We start from the raw sequence: 21,077 nt of genomic DNA on the forward strand, positions 1-21,077 counted from the left end.
CAAGGCTGGCCGAGTTTTTCCGCCATTGGGCGCAAACAGGCAGCCCGAACCGGAACCTGGCCTCCGCTGACGGTAGGAAAAATGGCGCGCAAAAACGGACATTTTAAGTGCCTCGCGTGGGTCAGGTGAAAGATAATTGTGATAAATTTCCCATAAATTTTCCCTTTTCCCCGCAGCTCTGGTGGGTTCGGCGGGAGCACTATTAAAATGAGGTTTCGGGGGTTTTCCGCGCATTACATCACAACCCAGAGTTTGTTTGTTGCCGGAGGGAGGCTCTACTCGCGGAAAACTTCCGCCAACCGAAGTTCAATGACACGCGACCGTTATTTTAATGGATCTATCCTTTACCTTGCAAGCGGCAATATTTTAGAGATAATGTAGTTCGGTCTTGGAACAATTACCGAGCACGACACAAGTGGAGCAAAATCACTTTTTCTCGATAGCAGATTGTGGGGAAATCTGGGAAAAAGGGTAGCTTTTGAACCCTTTTCAGGCGAGGATGAGAAGTGTCCGAGACTGGTATTCGCTCGGATTGACTTTGAAAAGGAGTCAAACTGAATGATCACATAATTACGTACCTCAACATTGTTAAATATATTTAATGAATGTTAATCGTTGTGTTGCTAAAGCAATAATCATATGTTTATCCCTTTGCCTCGAAAAGATGCTAAAATTAGATTGGCTGCATCCTCATCGCATCTGGAAGTTCACCATTGTGAACCAATAAATATCCCATGAAAATCGATTCACTGTCCAAAACCCTGCCGGCGTTAGAAATACTCCATCCCTAAAAACGCTCGTAATTATCGACACCGAGCAAAGCATAGTAATACAATGTGTGGTCCCAAACCCGAACCGGAGGGTTTCACGCATGGTAGAAAATGGGCCGTCACGCCGTTGGAGGTTGCTGTTAGTAAATCCTTCCCAGTAAGTGGTACCCGGATTCGGTGCACCCCAAAACCACCCCTACCACAACAACGGCGTACGTGCATAAGTGCCAGCATCAGCATTCCGCCAATGGCCTTCCGGTGTTCCGGTATTAAAGTGGTGCCAGCATTCCCACGATGATAACGCCAACCGAACACTCTGGACTATGTGTGTGTGTGTGTGGGTGCACGTAAGGTTATATATCCCGGGTGTTTTGTTTGCTTTGGTTTCACGCACGATCCTCATGAATCATTTACGATTATGACTGCCAGCGACATCGATTGCCGATTGTCGTCATCATAACCGTTAACCATTTGTGCGTCCGGCAGAGGGGGGAGAGGTGGAGGGCGAGGTGATTGTTGGGTGTGGGTGTGTGTGTGTTCTTATGTATTTGCAACCCTAAAGTTTCACGCAGACTAGCCTAAAAGGGCCAAGAGCTGTGACATTCGGCCAAGGATTGGATTGAGGACACGTGAATACCGAGAATTGCATTAATAAAGGGCCTCCAGAAGGGTAGTTAGAAATATCACCCTTTGGCGGTATATGTATGTTAACCCTTAAAGATACCATCATTTGTTTTGTTAATTTCTAATTTCATCTTTGATTTGGGCTATAGCATCATTTTGTGTGTAGTTTACACGTTTTTTTTTTAAACTTTCAAAATATTATCTAAACTTTAATAGCGATTAATTTGTGCCATTGAAATCCTTGGAGAATAATAGGCATTTCAAGGAAGCATAACATTTTATTTCCTTCGTTTTGCTTTTCAATAGTGTTTTTCTATGAATAAAAATACGTTGAATTTTATCTTCGTCATAAATTCGTCCTTTTTTCCAATCCAAATATCATTGTAAAAATACTTTTTTTCGAGGTTTGCTCTATTTGGGGGTTAAATTCCATCAGTGCGCCATCGCTGGTCGTCGGTCAACGTTCGATTATTTACTCCGGCGGTTTGCAAGCCTAGCTTGAATACTTCCACTGTTCTTAACATCCGCCCGGGGACATCTCGTCAAAGATTGCGAGAGCTTCCGTTTGTAATAATAATCGAACGTTCGATTAAACAGCCTTTTATGCCAGCGCCTATCGCAGGTCGGTCCACGTTTCCTGGTTGGTCACTTTTTATGCTTAGGCGTGGAAGCATTATTTGAGGGCTTTAACAAATACACTTTTATACGTTTTCTCTGCTCGTTTTTTGATTTTTTCTTTCCTCTTTTTTGTCAAACATGTTGATAAGTAAAGCTGAAATATGATAAGGAACAATACACCCCGCGGCATCCTTCCCCTGTTCGTCGTTAACACGTTCCAGGTTTTCTAAGCCGTCAACCGTCGTGCGTCATGTTCCGCTGTGTGTATGTGGGTGCTATCGCTCTATGATTTTTGCGAGCAAGACGTTGACCCCAGGGAGGGTAGGACGCTCAGTGTTCGCCGCTCCTAAACACGCTAACGCAAATCGATTGTAAATGACGTGCTTTGTACGCCGATTCATCCCACGCCATTGGGGGTTTGATTCGATGATATGAGGGTGTTAACTGGTCTAGATTGTTTCCACTGTGCTGCACTGCCTTTAAACGATTGATGATGTTTTAATGGTGTGTACAGAGGAATTGATTTCACTGCGCTTAAGTAGGATGGAGGAAAAATGTAAGATAAAGCAATACCATTTTCAAATTGTTCCTAGGGATTTTGCTTTACAAATCGCAAGATAATTCCATTCTTTATTTCAACAACAGCAGTTTAACTGAGAATAGCAGTACGGTTCAAGTTTTAAAATTAGCTAAATTTTTTAAATCATATTTCAATAAATTCAAATCTCACAGCAAATGGATAATTTCTGCACCTCGTTGAAGTTTTTAAAATTAGCTAAATTATTTAAATCATATTTCAATAAACTCAAATCTTACAGCGAATGGCTAATTTCTGCACCCCCGATTTCTTTTGCGAAATAGAACGCGAAAACCGATTAATGACCATGGGAGGTCAAGGTATTTTTTTAATGGTCGCGTCTTATCAATCTAAAACCCCAACCTTATAGAACAATCAAAGCGAAATAAAAACTGTCATTCAGTTAGTGCATCATTAAGCTTTTCCTTGAGCCAATCGCAGAGTTTATTATCGCCTTTAGCTCTTCATTATTAGGTCAAATCGAGGAACAGATTTGAAAGAGTACCTATGAATGTTACAATGAAAAATGATTTGATTTCGTTTTTGTTTTCACACCAAGTTAATAATAGAACTCACCACTATGGGGTTGTGTTGGATATTTGAGTATTTTCCTAAACTTGTAATGATTTCTACTTTTAAATTCTATTTCTTTTGTTTCTTTGGCACTTTGATCAAACACACAACATCAAACAAACTCTTACTCGTAAGGCCAAGACATCTCTCAGCGTCTTCTACTTTATGCTGACTCCTAAAAAAAAACGCGTCATAAACAATGGCACAACCGTGACGACACGAGAAAGAGAAGCTCCTTCCGTCTACTTGGTATGTCCGTTCATTCCAATTCAGATTCTCCATTCGGCTGACTGTCAGTTCTTCGAAACGGATCGGAATGCTGCATGTCCAGCGAAAAGTGCGGTCCATGTCTTTCGCCGTAGTTTTGAGCTGTCGCTGATAATGACAGGCGTCACGATCTTAGTATGCTTGCTATGCAGATGTCATTTTCTTTTAACGAGTTTGCTGTCCCGTGCAAAAGAGCGACCTTTCAAAAGCGTTTTTTTTCAAACCTTACACCAATGAAAGAAAAAGTGATGCCTAATGTTGTGATATGAGACGAAGGAAGTAAGTTGTTAGGATGTTATTTTACATCACAGTAACCTTGCATTGCTTTACGTCTGAAGAATGTTTTAAGTAATACCTACCACAGAAGTTTTATTTATGTTCATTGTATTTTTTTTTTTTTTTTGGTCCGCGACAGCCGAGCGGTAGCGCCGGTTAGCAAATCGGCCCATGAGCGCCGGGGCTCACCACCTCGACGGCGTGGGTTCGAATCCCAACCGAGACCGGACCCTCGCCTGTACGAGAGGACTGACTATCCACGTACAACAGCGAAACAAGTCTCGTTAGCCCTTAACGGGCAGGCATGACCAAGAAATCGTTACGCCAAGAAGAAGAAGAAGAAGTTTTTTTTGTGGTTGTCATTGTTTACATACAATTCATTGATAACGAGCTTCAAGTCGTTTTTTGAGTTGTTGGCTTCGATCGACGCTTCTATGTAACAATGTCCATCTTTATTAAGTTTTTATGACTTATTTGGTCGGTTAAAGCGGACTTTCTTGCTCAAAGAAGGGCATAATTAAGCCATTGTTCTATCTTGCTGTCACATTGGCCTCTGTTGCGCTTTGAGGGTCCGCAGTACGGACCGTGGCCGGAACTAAGCGTCCAAATGATTTTCAACGTATCTCCGTAAGTGACAGAATACAATATCACCATGTTCGCGATTTGATTGAGCAAATTGATGACATATGCAAATCTGACATATACAAATCTGGATATGTAGTTGTTTTACTCTTTTGGTCACTTTAGTTTATGCATGAAAAATCGTTAAAATTTATCCATTTTTACCTTCCCTCACTAAAAAAGCTTGACCAAAATTTAACGTTACCGTGTTTCTTAGAATAAAACCCTAACAAACTTAGTAACTTGTTTATCGTTGGAAATAGATGCACGTCAAAAAAATCTATAGGACGAGCACGATCGAAACGGTGGCAACATCATTTCCTCCTTCTTACTTGAGGTGTCTCAAGTTGAACGGTTTGTTCCAATTCCCGCTGTCAAACGCTGACGCGATAGATCTTGGGTAGCACATTTGGCAAAGAATGTTGTGCCACAAGAGGTGACGGTGACGGTCTCGAGTTAGGATCAGCTGGAATAAAATACGTCAAAGGGGACCGAAGATGTCTTATGCGACGAAAGTTCCATTACTATCGTCGATCCCTCCGTAGTATTGTAGAACGGTAAAGGAGAGACCCATTTTTCAGCTACCGAAGAACGTCTTTTCCGAATGAAACAAAAAAAATTGAACCACCGTCTAGCGGAGGAAACTGTGGAAACTGGAAAAAATCATTGAAGAGCGAGGAAAATGGCAAAAACAAAACGGTATGCATTACCAAAGAAGAGAGGCACATCGCCCGGTAACGCCTACGGCCATGTTGGAAAAATTCGGAAAGGGGAATGAAAGGGAATTCGCTTATTTCTTATTCAGAATTTTTCTTCACCTCAACCGTGTTTCTTTCCGTTTCCCGTCCCACATACAAAACCGGAAATCCTACGGAGAGTGTTCCTTCGAGGGAAGGTTGGGTGAAAGACCAAAAATGTATATTATTTGATTTTTGTTTTTGCCATACTTTTTTCTGCAACAAATTTTACATCCTTGCGAATTTCTTTTTCGAAAGTTTGTGCTCGAAGCAGACAGGTTTGCTTCTGCTACTTGAGCGCCTTTTGAAAGTGGATAAAAGAGACAGGATGTGGATTGTGTGCGTTTTCAGCATTGTGAAATATTTTCTTTTTTTTTTGTCTTGATCAGTTGGTTAGTATTTGCTAAACCAAGCTCAACTTCAAGTTGGGCAAGGAAACCCAACTCGAGGCGCCGAGAACCACAGACGGCAGCCAGTTCCGGTCCTCTTTTCATCGCTTGTCGAAAATCCCGACAGATGGACGGTAAGCGGGGAGGGAAAAGTATGCTGGTGGAAAAATGTTTTATTAAAATTTTCGAATTAATCACGATGCCGGGCGACGAACGTTATGGGTCTCCAAACGCGGGGTATCGAAATAAGGCGCGAGCCTTCAGTGAATGCTGGGTTTTAGTTATCTTAAGGACACGAAGGGCGATGAACTGGGCAAGTGTGTGGCCAGGCGGCGCTTTACGCCCGGTCTCGGGGTTTCATTATCTAAAGGATTATTTTATTTTCAAGTTGCCCATCCTGCCAGTTTCTGCAGATTCCGATTGAGTATCTTCAGATCATCGTCAGAACCGTGTTGGGAAAAGGAGAGCCGTTCTCGGATTGAGTTTATTTGAGCTTGGGAAAAACTTCAAAGCCTTTGCTGGACTGTTGCAAAATTCAATAGTTTGCGGCGCAAATATCATCCATATTTACCAGTCGCGGAGCTTCCATTCGCCGTTCGATAGTTTGTCCTCAATCATTGTGAATAGGGCCGCACAGTATAATGCAACACTTATCCTCATTTTGTTTGATGTTCGAAAAGCTCTAAGGAGTTTGTTTTCCGGTCTTACAACAGGAGCCAAGCGTCTGTCGGTAAGAGTACCCGACTAACGAGGCCGAATCGAAACGGAATTCAAAGATAGACCGTTATCTTTATCTCGAATTTCGTTGCGCTTGCACCTTAGAAAGGTCTTGCGCCGATCGTATTTCAGCCCTGTTCAATTATGAAATTTTATTATTGCATTAAATTTCCTCACCATTTTTTCCTCTGTCAGACGCGCAAGAAGCACGCTGATATGCGATACACATATTATGCGAAGATTCGCCCGACACTCCGAAAGTAACACCCCGACTAATGATGCGCTTTCCGTTTGATCCTTCATTTTTCCGTGTTATTTTTTTTTCGCGCAGTACGGACAACGTGTGCCGACAGCAGCGTCGCCCAGCAACACGAACTCGAGCAGCTCATCGAACACCGGCTCCCAGAGCGGCACGCTGAGCACGAGTCTGAGCAACACGACCAACACAAACAACACGATGGGTCCTAGCAACACGCCACAGCAGACGGAGCAGCTGTCGAAAACGAACCTCTACATCCGCGGCCTGCAGCAGGGCACGACCGATAAAGATCTTGTCAACATGTGTGCACAGTAAGTACCCGGTGGCAGCGGGAGACAAATGGAGTGTGGGGAAAGCGAGGGATGGGTGGGAGATGTCTTAAAGGATCCATCAAGAAACCAGTCCCGACCGGTCGCCATTTCGCAGCGACGGAAAATATCCTTGAAGCCGCACAAGTTGTATGACGCATAACGTTTCGTTCCGAAAGCGATTAGATTATCGTGTGAGTCTGTGAGTTCGTCCTTCCGCTTTTGGAGGATTTATTTTCGTCCGTCTGCTAACGATTCGGAACGGGAAGTGCCATCATCGAGTGTCACTTTTTTCCAAAAGGATTTTTATAATCGATACAAACATTATTGATGTTTAATGCAGTATTTGTTTTATATCATATTATTTAATCATTGTAATTTTATTTCATTTTTATTGTTCTAGGAACTGACATTTTGACATAAAAATATCAAGTTACGATAACTACGATATATGGGTTGTTAATGCAAAAACTAATATAAGGACAGTAAAGATAACTGGCATTTTTCCTCTGTTTTGAATCAAAAGATTTATAGAAATTGCAGTGTGAAAAATATGTTTCTTTTTATTTTCCCCTTTTTCGTGATTAAGTTTTAAGTTTTTCGTGATTAAGTTGGTAATGTTTTACTGGTTCTGACGTCGACTACGTCTTTTAGCACTCACAAAATGGATGATTGTTTTTTTATAAATGACCGTCCAATCTACCTCCAAAATGCGTCGAACAAATATTATTAGCAACATCAAAAATTTATTCATTTAATTTGTATCACAAAGTTGTTTGAAAATATTTAAATTTTGTTGGTCTTCTGCATCATTTGTGAAAGCAGCATCAATTCCACTTTGTGCACTCTATTTAATCTTTTTTTTTATTTTTTTTTATGGTTTATAATTAAAATCCGTTCCGCACCGTAGAATTAAGTAAGCATAATTTATCAACGTACACCAACGCCTGGGAACAGTGTCGGAAGGAGCAGTATGTAACCGACGGTAGCGACTGGAAAAAGCTATCGTTTTCGATCTAAAAGCGGCACTGGTTTCCACCCCCCAGGATTGTAAATCTAATCACTCCGTAGAATGAAGCTTATTTTACCGAGAAGGTTTTAGTGGTACTTATCTAGAATATCCTGGCAGCCTTTTGCCCGCCGCGTCAGCAGACGCGAAAGGAGCATAAGGCGCTCAGCTTACGAAAATCAAAATCATCTCAATTTTATTAGTACTCCAAGCCACGCACCGCATGCGTGGAGAAAAAGTAAGAAAAAGGACGACGGTGCTCTAGTGGTGCCAGATTTACTGGCTGCCGGTTATTACCAGCGTATAGACCAGCCGAGGCTGGAAACCCGTCGACTCCTGGGGGAGAGAAGAAGGCAGGCCTATCGCAAAGCTTGCGCTTCGAATGATTACGCATAAATGTCATCAATCCCGGTGCCGCCACCGTTCGCTTCCCCCGCCGTTTGCACTAATGGACGTGCACCTCGACAGTAAGAAGACATATTGGACAAGAGCGCCTTCGCGAAGCTTTTTCGGCGGTGGCGTTACGATTTTGGGAACTTGACGCGAATTTATTTATCCGATACTTCGCTCCACTCTATTGCCCCTCTGCCTTTACTTCTTCTTTTCTCGTGGAGGAACAATAACTCTAAATGAGTTTTCTTGCCCCGCTCCCCCTTCCAGTGCGGTAGGGTCGGCTACTAATACATTGGCCGCTCCGTCGTCTACTCCACGTGTTGGCAGCTAAGGCAGGGCAGTCGCAACGGTAATGAGACGTACAGTGGTGGCGGTATGTGAAGGAGCTCCCCCGAAAAATCACCCCCCCCCCCCATGTAACCTATCAGATTCTCTGGCGAAGGATCTAGGAGAGTTTATGTATGATAATGTGGGCGTGAGTGTGTGTGTGTGTGTGCACTCTTCTACACGCGTGTATATACCCACAAATCCCACAATCAATCTTTTATTCATGCGCAGCATGGAAATTATGCCTCCACTGGTGCTGATGCCGTCCCGTTTGGCCTCGATGTTGGGCCGAAACGGTTTTCGCCTGTTCGCGAATAATAGAGGAAAACGTACGGGGTTGGGGTGATGTAACGGCGGGGGTGCCATCTGATGGATACTTCGTTTTGCTGGATGCTGGGCCCCTTCGAGTTTGTGGGAGCTAAACCTCACACCGAAGACGCATGCACAAAATCGATGGGCAAAGCAAATTCGTTACACAGCTTGGAGGGGGGCGGGGGAGTGGGAGGGTGGTGGGCTGGTCTCCCACTCTCTCTGTGTCCTTGAGCATCCGGGCAAGCCCGGAAAATCGCCCGACATTTAACACCCCCACCCGAACCGAAATATGACCCCCGGCTCGCGATAAAGGCGGGAGGTGGTGGAAAATCACTCAAAACCGTTCAATAAACAATCTTTTTCGGCTGGCCATTTTGCTTATTATTGTTCGCCGGCTCGTTAGTCGTGTGGGGCGGTCAAAATCGCGTAACGATGGCCGATCCTTTACAAAGTCCGCGCACGCACGCACGCCAACGTCCGTGCGACTAGTTAGTGGTATTAATTTGGAAATGGGCGCTGAAAGCTGACGGAGGAAAACCCCATTATTATGCTCTCTAGCGCCATCACCGACCGACGATGATGCTGTTGATGGCGATGATGGCAGGGATGGGAAGACAATTTACAGAAGCCACAAGACCTCCATCTATTGTATGCTAGTCCCATAATAATGACCTTTTTTCGAAAGCCCTTTGCGCGCAAGATAGATTGAACGGAAATCGTGGCGTCCATCATTTTTGTTTGCTCCCTTCCTGTGTCTTCTAGCTTTTGGTCTTCAAAAACGCCGATTTCTCCTCGACGATCGCCCGCTCTGAGGTGATGAGTTTTACGCACTGTCGATCTCTGTAATGTAGCGAGCTTAAGGCACGCGCCGGATGATGGCCCCGGAGAAAATATAACACGTTTGCTGCGAGGCGCAGAAGCCTAGAGACTCCTGACGCGAAGGAAGACGGGCGAAAAGTCCTTAGCAACACCGGCGTCATCCTGCAGCGCTTAGTGGCACACGTGCGCGCCCTGTCCTCCAGCTCCCGTGGGCCTCGTCTACCATCGGTGGCCATTTAGCATCTTTTTTCCGGGAAGAAGTCAATCATTTTTCCTCGATGTCCCGGCGACAGGAGAAACATGGCGGAAAACCACCATCACTTACGTACGTGTTTGTCACTTTCGATAAGCGTTCGCGCCGAAAAATGATCGAAAGGAGGATGGTGACATCGTGTCATCGCCTTGCTGAGGCCACTCCTTAAACCCCCTGGACAGGACACAACGCAATGAGGTGCGAGGTGATGAAAGACCCGCCGGTATGTGTTTGTGTGTGCGTTTGTTGATGTGGAGGTCGCGGGCTATAATTAGAAGCCAGCCGAGATGGGACTGTGTCGGTTATACGGAGTCTTACTTGACTGCTGGTGGTGTTTGTACATAACGACCAAGTTTTGCGATAAGCTCTATTTGCCCGGAAAATGGCTAGCCAATAGAAAAGTAATGGAAAACCCACGCTCAGAAGGATCAATAAATTAAAATGGCAAACTTTGGTTATTTATTTATTTTTTTGGTTGCGATGTTGGATAAAAATAAACGATTTCATACAATTTTTTTTCTGATTCAACATGAAGAACATGGTTCTGGTATAAACATGGTTTGGTAATAAAAGATTTCCACCAACTAGAAAGTGCTAATTTAGAAAGAGCTAATAAGTGAAACATAACCAATATTTAAAGATTATATGAGTTGTCTTCTATTTTTGTGGTTTTATATTTAAAAAAATTTGGATTTTTTTTCTATTTCGTTCTATTCCTTAGAAATAAGTATTTTCATATGGAAATATTTTGAATTTATTCTTTGAATTACGCAACTATCCTTACTTCTCTTGATATTCACTTTACACTAGATCTGTAAACTTTGTTTACCAACATGATCGCGATAGATGGCAAATGTGACAGTAGGGGGGTTCGGAGTTAAACGGATAGGATCGCGGGAAATGAGTCTAACAGAAGGGGCGGAAGGAAAGCCATAAAACAGGGGTCGCAAGAAAACATCGCTCCTATTCTGTTGGAAAAGCGACAAGACCGCAGTTTAATTTTTGTAACGCCGCATAGTACGGTTTTTAGATAAAATAAAGTTGCAAGAAAGTGCAGTTAAGTAAAAGCTTTTCCAACAAGATCAAAAACCATATTAATAAAAATGTTTTTATTAAGTAATATCTTGTTTAACTAAAAATTTATTAACATCATAACATCCGTTTTATAATCAACATTTTTTTGTTTTTTTTTTGCCATACGTTAATTTTTCTCACCTGAGTCCAATTGCAAACTACATTAATTTGTAGTTTAATTAAGTATGCATAATCTTGGCAAAGTAAGTGTTAAAAACAAGATTATTTATCACCGTTACGTTGTAGTTTCTGCAACTAAACAAAAATAATCTGGAAACGTGTTCTTTTGTTGGATAGTTTGCGTTCGTTAATCACCCATTTTTTCCCTAAACCAGTCTCTCGCGATGTTTACTACTTTTGGCTATTCATCCATTTAGGCGGATGGTAAATTTGCATTATTTCTAATCTGTATAAGTATGTACTCTTTTTTTGACAGGTTTTCCTTGCACAAAGAAACGCTTTTTCCGTTTTGCAAATACGCTTTTTTCATTGGTATTTTTCTGTGTACGTTGCACTCATTTTCACACTTCACTCACTGTTGAGTGGAATTGCGTTTGTTTTTCGTTATGAATTATTTTTTCCTAACGTAGTAAAATTGTGACGGTGTGCATCATCGAGTATTAATTTTAAGGCAGCTGCATCCGGTATGCCAGACCTGTCCCTCGCGCTATCCTTGCTCCAAAATGGGATACGCTTAATTGTCGGTACTCCTTCCCTCCCTTCCATTGCCAGTAATTTTCCACTCATTACTTTTACCTCGTTCTGCCATGGTGTAGTTTCAATCGAGAGCTGTTAGTGATGGTGCCATTTTCCACACGGCAGTATGCACCACTTCGCAAATGAGTTTGCATGTTGCAACCACCCATCGTACCCCGGGATTGGAGGAACTAGGATTCATGTGTGCATCGACTCGTACTGCTCTATAAAATTTCCTTTTTTGTAGAGGAAGCTGTTTATACTTTCAAGTGCACCTCTCGAAAATTAATTTCCCATTTAAAAGAATCTTCATGAGTGCGTGTTATTCTCCCACATTTTCCATACCCTGTCTATCACCATGCCACCTATTCGCCATATTTTTCTACCCGCTGGGGACTCGCTGGAGAGATTTTACCTTTCGTTTTCGGCCAACACCTCGTAGCCCATGACAAAATGATTGTTTTTTACTACTTAAGTTGTTTTTTTATAAATCGCCCACATTTTCAATGATAGCATCCATTTTTTCCACCGCGAAGGGTTGGAAAACAACAAATAAAATGCATGCACTCCATGCTCAGCACTCTGGATACGGTAAATAAAATACATTTTCCACTCCAGAGTACACGCAACGGGGTCCCATTTGTGAATGTCACGAGTAGGCGAATGGAGTGGCAAGAGGAAGTGGTACCAAATTCGGAAACTGTTTGCCATTAATTATTGCTTCGATCGACATTCGATAAATTAATGCGCGATACGATTTTCCCTTCGGTGAATAAATATTTATGTTCCTTGAGCGAATCAGTATGGTGAAAAATATTCATTTCCACCAAATGTTACACGGACGGCTGATCGAAACCGAGTTTTTTCCATGAACGCTGTTCCGTGACTGGGTTTTGGGGTTTACCACACTTATGTCCTCCATATGTGAAATGGGCATTTGTTTGTGCAAGCACTATTCGTATTATTTAAACATTAAAAAGGATTATGAAAATGACTTATTAATGCTAATTTTCGTTTTATTTTCAGGTATGGGAATATCATTTCAACAAAGGCAATATTAGATAAAACAACAAACAAATGTAAAGGTAAGCCTAAAATGTAGTGGCTGTTTTCGATCAAGAGTTGAACTGTGTTTGAGTTTCCTTTTTTTTTTTTTCAAACTGTATTTGCCTGTAGTAACCAAAACTGTCATGCCATATTTGCTTTGCAGACGTTTAGATACGAGTTTATGGATAGAAAGCATAGCTAGCCTACCGTTCAAACTCAATAAACATTATAATTTAATAATCAACAAATCGAATAAACAACGCTTCCAGGCGGCACCACTAATCGATTATTTTCTTTTACATTTTCTCCCCCGCCCTGCTGCCCAACCCAACAACGTCTACGCCCACCAGGATACGGATTTGTTGACTTCGAGTCGCCGTCGTGTGCCGAGGGTGCCGTCAAAGGGCTGCAAGCGAAGGGCATCCAAGCTCAGATGGCCAAAGTGGGTATCTGGGTGCTACATAGGCCGGCCATTGTACGTTTGTTTGCATGCAAGTAATACTTACACCCCACTATTTCTCTCTTGTTAGAAGACAACCCGTTTCTCTAGCTAAACCAAGCAAAAAAAAACCCTACCAAACCAACCAACCAACCCGTCTCATCTACCCGCTGCTACATGTAACATCTAACCAAACTTGAAGCTCGAATGATGAAGCCACGTACTAAAACCACAGACCCAAACACACAAACACGCACACGAACAAACGAAGGGACGAACTGCATTGCAGAACACATAACACAAACTGCCGTTGGAGTCCTTTAAAAACCGCACAACCACACAAAATTTAGTCACGAAACTAATGACGATAGGACGTTCCTTAACGATGTTTTTCTTTTTTTATTAACTTCTCTTACTTTTTAAGTTTCCTCTTGTCTACACGTTGTTTCTTGGTTCAACAATCATAATGTTTAGATTTGTCATTTCTCTGCCTTGTTAATTGATAATTTTTGAACTTTTCTTTTCGGTATCTTTTTAACCCATTTGATCGTATTCTTGCGACGACTCTCGTATCATTAATGGCAAACATATTGTTTTCCTTTTTGTTTTGCGCACGCCCGGTCCTGTATGTTTTTCTCTACTCTTAACTCTAGGATATTCCTCTTGTGCTCCACTTTTCATTCCATTACGAGACATCCCTAGTGCATTTAAATTTTATTGCAACAGTTTTGGTAAAAACTGAATGCAAGAAATAAAAACCATAAACAAAGAAAAAAGTCACTGTTACCAAATATGCCAGAATTTGTGGCTGTTTTTTCTACCATTTCGTTGAAAAGAGCTATATCGTGATGTTGAACCAAATACCAATTTGAAACTACCTTCCTTGAGCATAAATAAATACTACATACAAACACTACGTACCACACTCACAAACACACGTACACATCACATCATTCAACCAGATCGATACTGATCCCCATTTTGTAAATTTTGTAATTCGGCACCAAATCCTATCATACACTAACTAACAATGCACATCAAATTTGGAATGTGGATGATTGAGGAACTAACAAAGAGCACACACAGTTAACCATTGCCATCACTAACCATTCAGATATAGGATTTTTCATTTGTTGTTGATCGGTTATGTGTTTAATTTTAATTTAAACCACGGGAACGATGGTGTAATAGGTAAAAGCTTGATTTGATCGTTATCCTTTAACCTCCTTTTAAGTTTCCATTATTGTATTGCTAGGGTGTTTCTTTCGTTTTCTTGTCCCGGTAAATTTCTTTCATTCATCATGACCGACTGAATTCGATTCCCGTTTAGTACACCGACAAACAAAAAAGGGAAAATAAGAAGAAAGCACGTGACAGCACACGGACTCCCACTTGAAACTCCATCGGAGGTGGCTCCGAATCCATTCGGCATCACTTGCGTCGATGTAACGGAACGCCTTCGTGCCATTCCTTCCTGGACGTCTTCTTCCCTCGGGAAGGAGACCACCCTCCTTTCTCAACACACTCGAATCCACGGAAGCGGGTATTGCGAGTCAACACGTTAGAGTATATATGAAGTACATAATTGCCTCCCGAACCACGTTCTGTTTACTTGTCTTTTATTTTCCAATCGATCCCCTTAGTTCTCCACCCATAGACTAGAATAGCGATTGGTTTGTCCTCCAGGTTCCGTCCTAGTCATAGTGTGCTCTCGCATATCTTCAGCTAGAAGCGTTTACATTTTAGTGGACAGTGATAGTTGTTGTCCTCTTGATAGCCGTACGTACCGTTTTTCCACACCGTTTCGTTGACTCCGTCCCGTTGAACATCCGTCTCGAAGAATAGCAAACCATTTGTTTCTTAATGTAGTGTTACACCTATTACCGGTAGCCTCGATCTGTTGTATTCAATCTGCCCAGTACGCGTTAACATTTACAACAACCTGAAACAATTCGTTTATCCTAGTAGATGTTTTATTCAAATTCAATCTAATTATTTGAGTGAGTTTTTCATGACAATATACTAGAGTAGATTCACATTCCGCTTTATACAAATCTGTTTTAAATGAACCTAGTCTGAGTTGTATGAAGTTAGCCTACACAAACACAAATGTTCGTTTGAAAATGACACCCGTTTTATGATTCATTACCGAATTTAACAACGTTACGAGCATTAAAGTCTCATATTCAACATGCATTACCTTACCTGCATCTCTTCCGCGCAAATGTGCGCGCCAGTTTTTTCGCAATATAGCTATGTTTTACGATTGCGATAAAGAGAAAACGGGGATTTACTGTCTCGCAATGATCATCAAACCATGCTTCCGGAATGTACTACAGTTTGGTCACCCGGGGCGAATAGGTTTTATCCCGTACGTAATGGGCCCATTTATTGGCCCATGATCTCGTACGAACATTCTCGAACATGCGTTGACTAAATGTCACTGTAAAACGGCCAGTAACATACGTACCTACTGACCGTATATGTTTTTTTTTTACTCTTCTCACCCATCGTACCATTTTCGTTGGGGTTAAGCCGACTAGTTTCACTGCGAAGTGCCGGCAAAAACCGTAGGACATGCCCCTGTTTACGACGGTTTACGGTTTATTTATCAATTTTATACCCATAAACTGGGAGATGGCGGGACCGTCTAGTAGTAAAACGGAAATATCATTTGCAAACGCTTTACAAATGCTCGAATGTGTAAAAGATTTTCCATTGCTAGCATGTGCAAAGGGCGCATCGTTTTTTACACCTCTGCGCTATGAAATCGCTGGGCTGGGATAGTAAGGGATGATGAAAATAGATTTTTTAAATAAAACTTTAACTGTACCGATTTATTACCACCGAAAGTAAAGATTTGTGAGGACTCACGTTTGACAAAATGTCTCCTTGTCCGCTTTGTTTCCTCCTGTCTTTCAATTTTTAAACGCTTTTTCCCACTTTTCGATAGGTAGAGGTGGTAGTGTAAACAAATCGCTAATGTACAAAACAAATTTAACTATTGCTCTAGTCTTCCCATTTTCCTACACTTGCTCTCTGGTTGATCGTTTGTGATTCGTGTTGTTTCCATCGCTTTCCAGTCCAGTATATGCTCCACCAACGATTCCATTTGAACCCCTTTTACTGCTGCGCCCTTTCCTTGTTGGTTATGTATGTGTGTGTGTGCGTAATGTATGCGTTGGTGGAGCAATTGTATTTTCCGATCGGCCTCTGGTTCCGTCGATATCCTACGCGTAGTATTTCGCGTTCGCCCACTATTGCTCTTTTTGGAGTTTGACCTACCTTGGTTTAGAGACCCGTGTTCCGTTTGTTACGCCTTCGAGCTGTTTGTACATAGAATCGAGCCATCGAAGTCCATCCCTAGCTACTGAAACACCGAGTCTACATAATTCTATCCCACATAGTGTATAGTAACGAGAAACAAACATAAACAAAGTAATGTGTATGTCAAAGTTCGCTCGCTCGTTCGCTGGCCTAGCGAAAACTAATGGAAACTAGTTATGATTACCGCTAGCATTGTTGCAACTCTTACTAAACCAAGGCGGCGAGTAAAAGCAAGCAATAAGACAATATCAGCCCAACGTGTATTAACCGATATCTAATCGAATGCTAGCTAAGATTCACACTACAACCACCTGCAGCAACACATTTTACACGTTGTACGAAATTAATGTTGCTTGCTCATTATGCCCTGCAGCTGCTAGCTTATAGGATGTTGATTTGCAATGACTTCGTTTACTTTTCCGATAGCTCTCTACATAAGTAAAACACTTGTTTCCGTGTTTATTCATTCTATCGTGTGTTGTTTTTGTTGTACTCCTTTTTAATAGTTAAACAGAAAGGCTAAAAGTTTTCCCTTTGAATTGATTTATAATCTTCCAGTAGCCATTATTTTCCTAGACATAGTGGGTTTACAAAACAATCTTAAATTTTTCTTTCGTGTTGGTTGTTTTTCCCTGTTAAAATAAAAAATATTTCAAAGTAAAAACAACTAGAAACACACATTTTTCCATAGAACAATATAAAACTAGAACAAAATAGAGTGCAATACGAACGAAGAAACTAATTACATCGTACATAATATACCTGTTGTGAATAGTGAATACTGTTTTGTTTCTTTCTCTCTTCTTATCTCTGTATAATACTGCCCTCGTTTTAACCAATTAAAAATTAAAACTTTTGTATACTAGCTAGCTAGCGGCATTTGTTTGCTACCATTTGTTTATAAAAATACCATTTACCAACAAACAATCAAAACGTGCATAGTGAGCCGGCCAAATCATACACCTATTACAATTAAGAAAGTATTCGATTCGAATGTAAGCGTAGGCAAGCAGGAGCAAAAAGGGACCTTCTTGGCTTGTCGTCGATGTTTCAGCAGTTTATGGTCAAGAAGGAAACGAAAAATAATAATAATAAATACATAGTTATGAAGTCCACAAGCAATCGTACTACCGTGAGCTTGTTAGTCAGGAATATTTCGTAGGACATTTAGTTTTGCAGTTGAAGCACTTGTCGTCACTGTAAAGAGAACGGTTTCCACCTCTCTACATCCGCGTTCAACACACGGTTCGTGTATTTTTCAAGCCTAAATTAACTCTCCAGAGTGCCAGATCCTCTTCTTTCCCACATCTCATTGCTGCAATCGTCATCGATCATTCTACCGCTACCGTTTTCTACTATTCATCCGGTACGTTGAGGCTACCTGCAGGTGCTACCATAGTTCAACCAACACGATCACGCTTCCCTCCCCCGATCTGTAACAAGTTGCTAATGTAAACGCCCCATCGATCGTGAAAGTTCCATTGTTCCAAACTCATTTGTTGCCTCCATCGGTTTTTGGGCGAACGATACAAAATTCATTTTTATTTTCATATTGCTGTCTAAACATCTTCCGACTTTACCAGAAGCAGCATACTTCCGTGAACGCCGCCTGTCAATCGATCCCCATATTTTTGTTATCTTTTTCTGGAACCAAATTTTCTACCGACACCGGAGCTGTATGTGACTTCATTGTTATTTGCAATATTTTGTGCACCCTTAAAACATATTTTCGAAATCGAATCAACAACGAAACCCCCTCTGTCGATCACCGTTCCACATCCATCCACGGTCGTTACCATAGTGTCTCGTAATGTTTTCCTCCGTCCGCCTGCCCGTGCGTCTATTTTTGTTTTCGTACCTTCCCAACGCAGACCAATAGAGCAAATTTGCAAAAAATAAAAATACAGACCTCCCGCCAAAGAAACGAGAAACAGAAGATTAAAATTTCGCAAACGAGAGAGCTTCGCGCAGGCACACGATCAACGCAAAACCGTACTAATGAATTTTCTTTTCTCCTTCCCCCCCGGTCTATGTTATGGTGTGTGTGTGTAAACAAACCTACCTTCCCTTATCTCAAAACCAAAAAAAAATCTCCCAAATTATACACATCTTTGCCCACCGCAAACATAACCGTACCATCGTGGCCACCCGACCCGATCGCGTTCGCTTCTATTTTACACACGGAATCGTTGGACCCCGCCGTGCTGGTGCCGGCTGAGCAGCAACAGGAGCAGGATCCAACCAATCTATACATTGCGAATCTTCCCTTGAACTACAAAGAGACGGACGTGGAGAATCTGCTGTCGAAGTACGGCCAGGTCATCTCGACCCGAATTCTGCGCGACCAGAATGCACAGTCGAAAGGTGAGTTGCTTGCTCCTGCTCTGGTGCTGGTGTCAGGATCTCAATCCCGTGTTCCTCCTTTCAGGTGTTGGCTTTGCGCGAATGGAATCGCGGGACAAGTGCGAGCAGATCATCCAGATGTTCAACGGTAATCAGCTGCCCGGCGCAAAGGAACCGCTGCTAGTGAAGTTTGCCGACGGAGGCTCCAAGAAGAAGAATCCGTTCAAGAGCCCGGATCCGAACACGCGAACCTGGCGCGAAGGGGCCGAGGGTATCCCGGTGACCTACGATCCGAGCATGCAACAGAACGGCATGAGCGTGAACGTCGGCACACACATTAACATGCCGTACAGGGGGTTCAGCACTCCCCAGGTGGGAGGCTACGCCGTTCCCGGCTCCCAGTGGGTGCCGAGCTACATGATGACCCAGGCGATCGCACCGGTCGAGGAACAGGTACGTTGATGTGACGAATAACCACGGTTGACGGTGTTTTTTTTTCAATACTAAATACCAGTCCCCCTTCAGGGGGTCGTCGCGTGCCACAACGTCCGTAAAAGGAGATTTTTGTCCTTCCGAAACACTCCCATCCTAGCCCTACCTTATTGGTACACATACGGGATGGGGACAAAGGATCAGAGAGGTCGCCTGCGAAGACGATCATATAAAAAAAACTAAATTACCAGAAGAATTATTCAAAATAGCCAAGCGTTATCCTTTCAATACAAAACGGATTCTTTACTTTACTTTTTATTTGTGATGTTTTTCTAACGTTCGATGTTTACACTACAAAACACTTCACAATCTTGTAAATTGTTTAAATATGTCAGTGATTCGAATAACAATTCTTTTTAGAGGTTTGAGAAATTAACAATCATCTAATGAACGATTATTCAAATCTTTTAGTTACTCTTTTGCTATTTATAACGCAAAAAATGAGTTATTAGACTAACAACTTTTTTACTTAGTCATTCACTCTTTTGGAATTCAAATTTCTGTTTAGGATTCACATAAAAAATTAGTTACAAAAACTATACTTGAGAATTCAAACCAATCAATTTAATGATAAGATTCTACTCACTCACTGATTCTTACTCAATGCGCTTGTTACTAAAATATATATTAAAATATTGAAAAAATTTGGTGAAATTTTGATGCTGCAAAGTGTCGCTTTTATTCTACAATTCTGCACAACATGTGGTCAGGAAAAATATCAAATTTTGTGTTCAAATTGAAAAACTAGAAACGAAATATAACTACGTGTGGTGCATTCGTCGATATTAAATGCTTCAAATTGTTTTGTAAACCGCAAAAAAATGCTTCAGTGGATTCAATCCGTGAATCTTCAAAATTACCAAATTAAAAATGTGTTTCTTCGTGAGTGAGTGAGAACTTTCATCGAATGTAATCCAAAAAACAATTATATTATTTTATTTTAATAATCATTCGTTTAACCCGTGTCGTTTACTCCTTTACAGCAATACGTGCAGGTTCCCGCGTCGCATCTGAGTGTTGGCACACCGTACAAGACGGATGGGGTCACACCGGTGCAGCCGCGAGGCGTCTCGATGATCATGTCCAGTGATAATCCGGCAGCCGTCCAGTACGGCATGATGCCACAGTTGGCTACACTGCAGATCGGCTCATCGGTAAGTTGTGCGGGTGGCAGGTGCGGGTGCGCACATCGCACCTTAACGTCATGAACGTCGACTATATCCTGCGCGCATTTGGCGTGTTCTCTTTCTTTCTCGTTCATTCCCCGTGCATTCGACCCCCCGTGTTACTTGCCCTCAGCCCATCCTATCTCTCCCGCAACAGCAGTACATCAGCCCGACCTATCCGTACTATCCGACCCATCCGACGTCCGTCATCCACACGCTGCAGATGGGCGACACGGACCAGGCCAGCAATGCTGCCTCGCCGGATGAAGCCTACACCACGCAGTATCAACATGCTCCGAAGTAGATCCATCGCCATGTGTACCCGGTGCCAGCAGCCACCCTCCCGTAGTCGAGTCGAGAGAAGACACCGCACCGCACGATGGTCGATTGTCGGTAAGGAAGAACAGCACTAGCAGCAGCAGCAGCAGCAGCAGCAGCAGCAGTAGCAGCAGTAGTAGCAACAACAACAACAACTACTACTATTACTATGTGTCACCGTTACGATCAGCGGTGTCATCTGGAACATGAATACCATCCTTACAGTGAGCATCCAATAGAACCCGCAACAGCGCCACCACTCGAACATTTATCCAACGAACCGAGACATACCCCAAAAACAAACAAACCCGCGCAACCCAACTCCC

The 21,077-nt window shown here is 42.3% G+C and overlaps 1 protein-coding gene across 2 annotated transcripts in view; it reads left to right on the plus strand.

The window, feature by feature from the left end:
• The window catches only part of LOC131293225 (protein alan shepard), a 196,621-nt gene extending 175,797 nt beyond the window's left edge, over positions 1–20,824 (plus strand). The window contains exons 4-10 of one of the 2 annotated variants that reach the window (XM_058321341.1): positions 6,501–6,739; positions 12,646–12,704; positions 13,017–13,141; positions 18,655–18,796; positions 18,861–19,228; positions 20,251–20,421; positions 20,567–20,824. In XM_058321341.1, coding sequence (XP_058177324.1) covers positions 6,501–6,739; positions 12,646–12,704; positions 13,017–13,141; positions 18,655–18,796; positions 18,861–19,228; positions 20,251–20,421; positions 20,567–20,737 — 1,275 coding nt within the window. In that variant the 3' untranslated portion in view covers positions 20,738–20,824. The remainder of the gene's footprint in view (positions 1–6,500; positions 6,740–12,645; positions 12,705–13,016; positions 13,142–18,654; positions 18,797–18,860; positions 19,229–20,250; positions 20,422–20,566) is intronic. The other variant, XM_058321415.1, reaches the window with a different exon arrangement.
• Positions 20,825–21,077: the final 253 nt, after the last annotated feature.

The sequence above is a fragment of the Anopheles ziemanni genome, chromosome 2, assembly GCF_943734765.1.
Source record: "Anopheles ziemanni chromosome 2, idAnoZiCoDA_A2_x.2, whole genome shotgun sequence".
NCBI lineage: Eukaryota > Metazoa > Arthropoda > Insecta > Diptera > Culicidae > Anopheles > Anopheles ziemanni.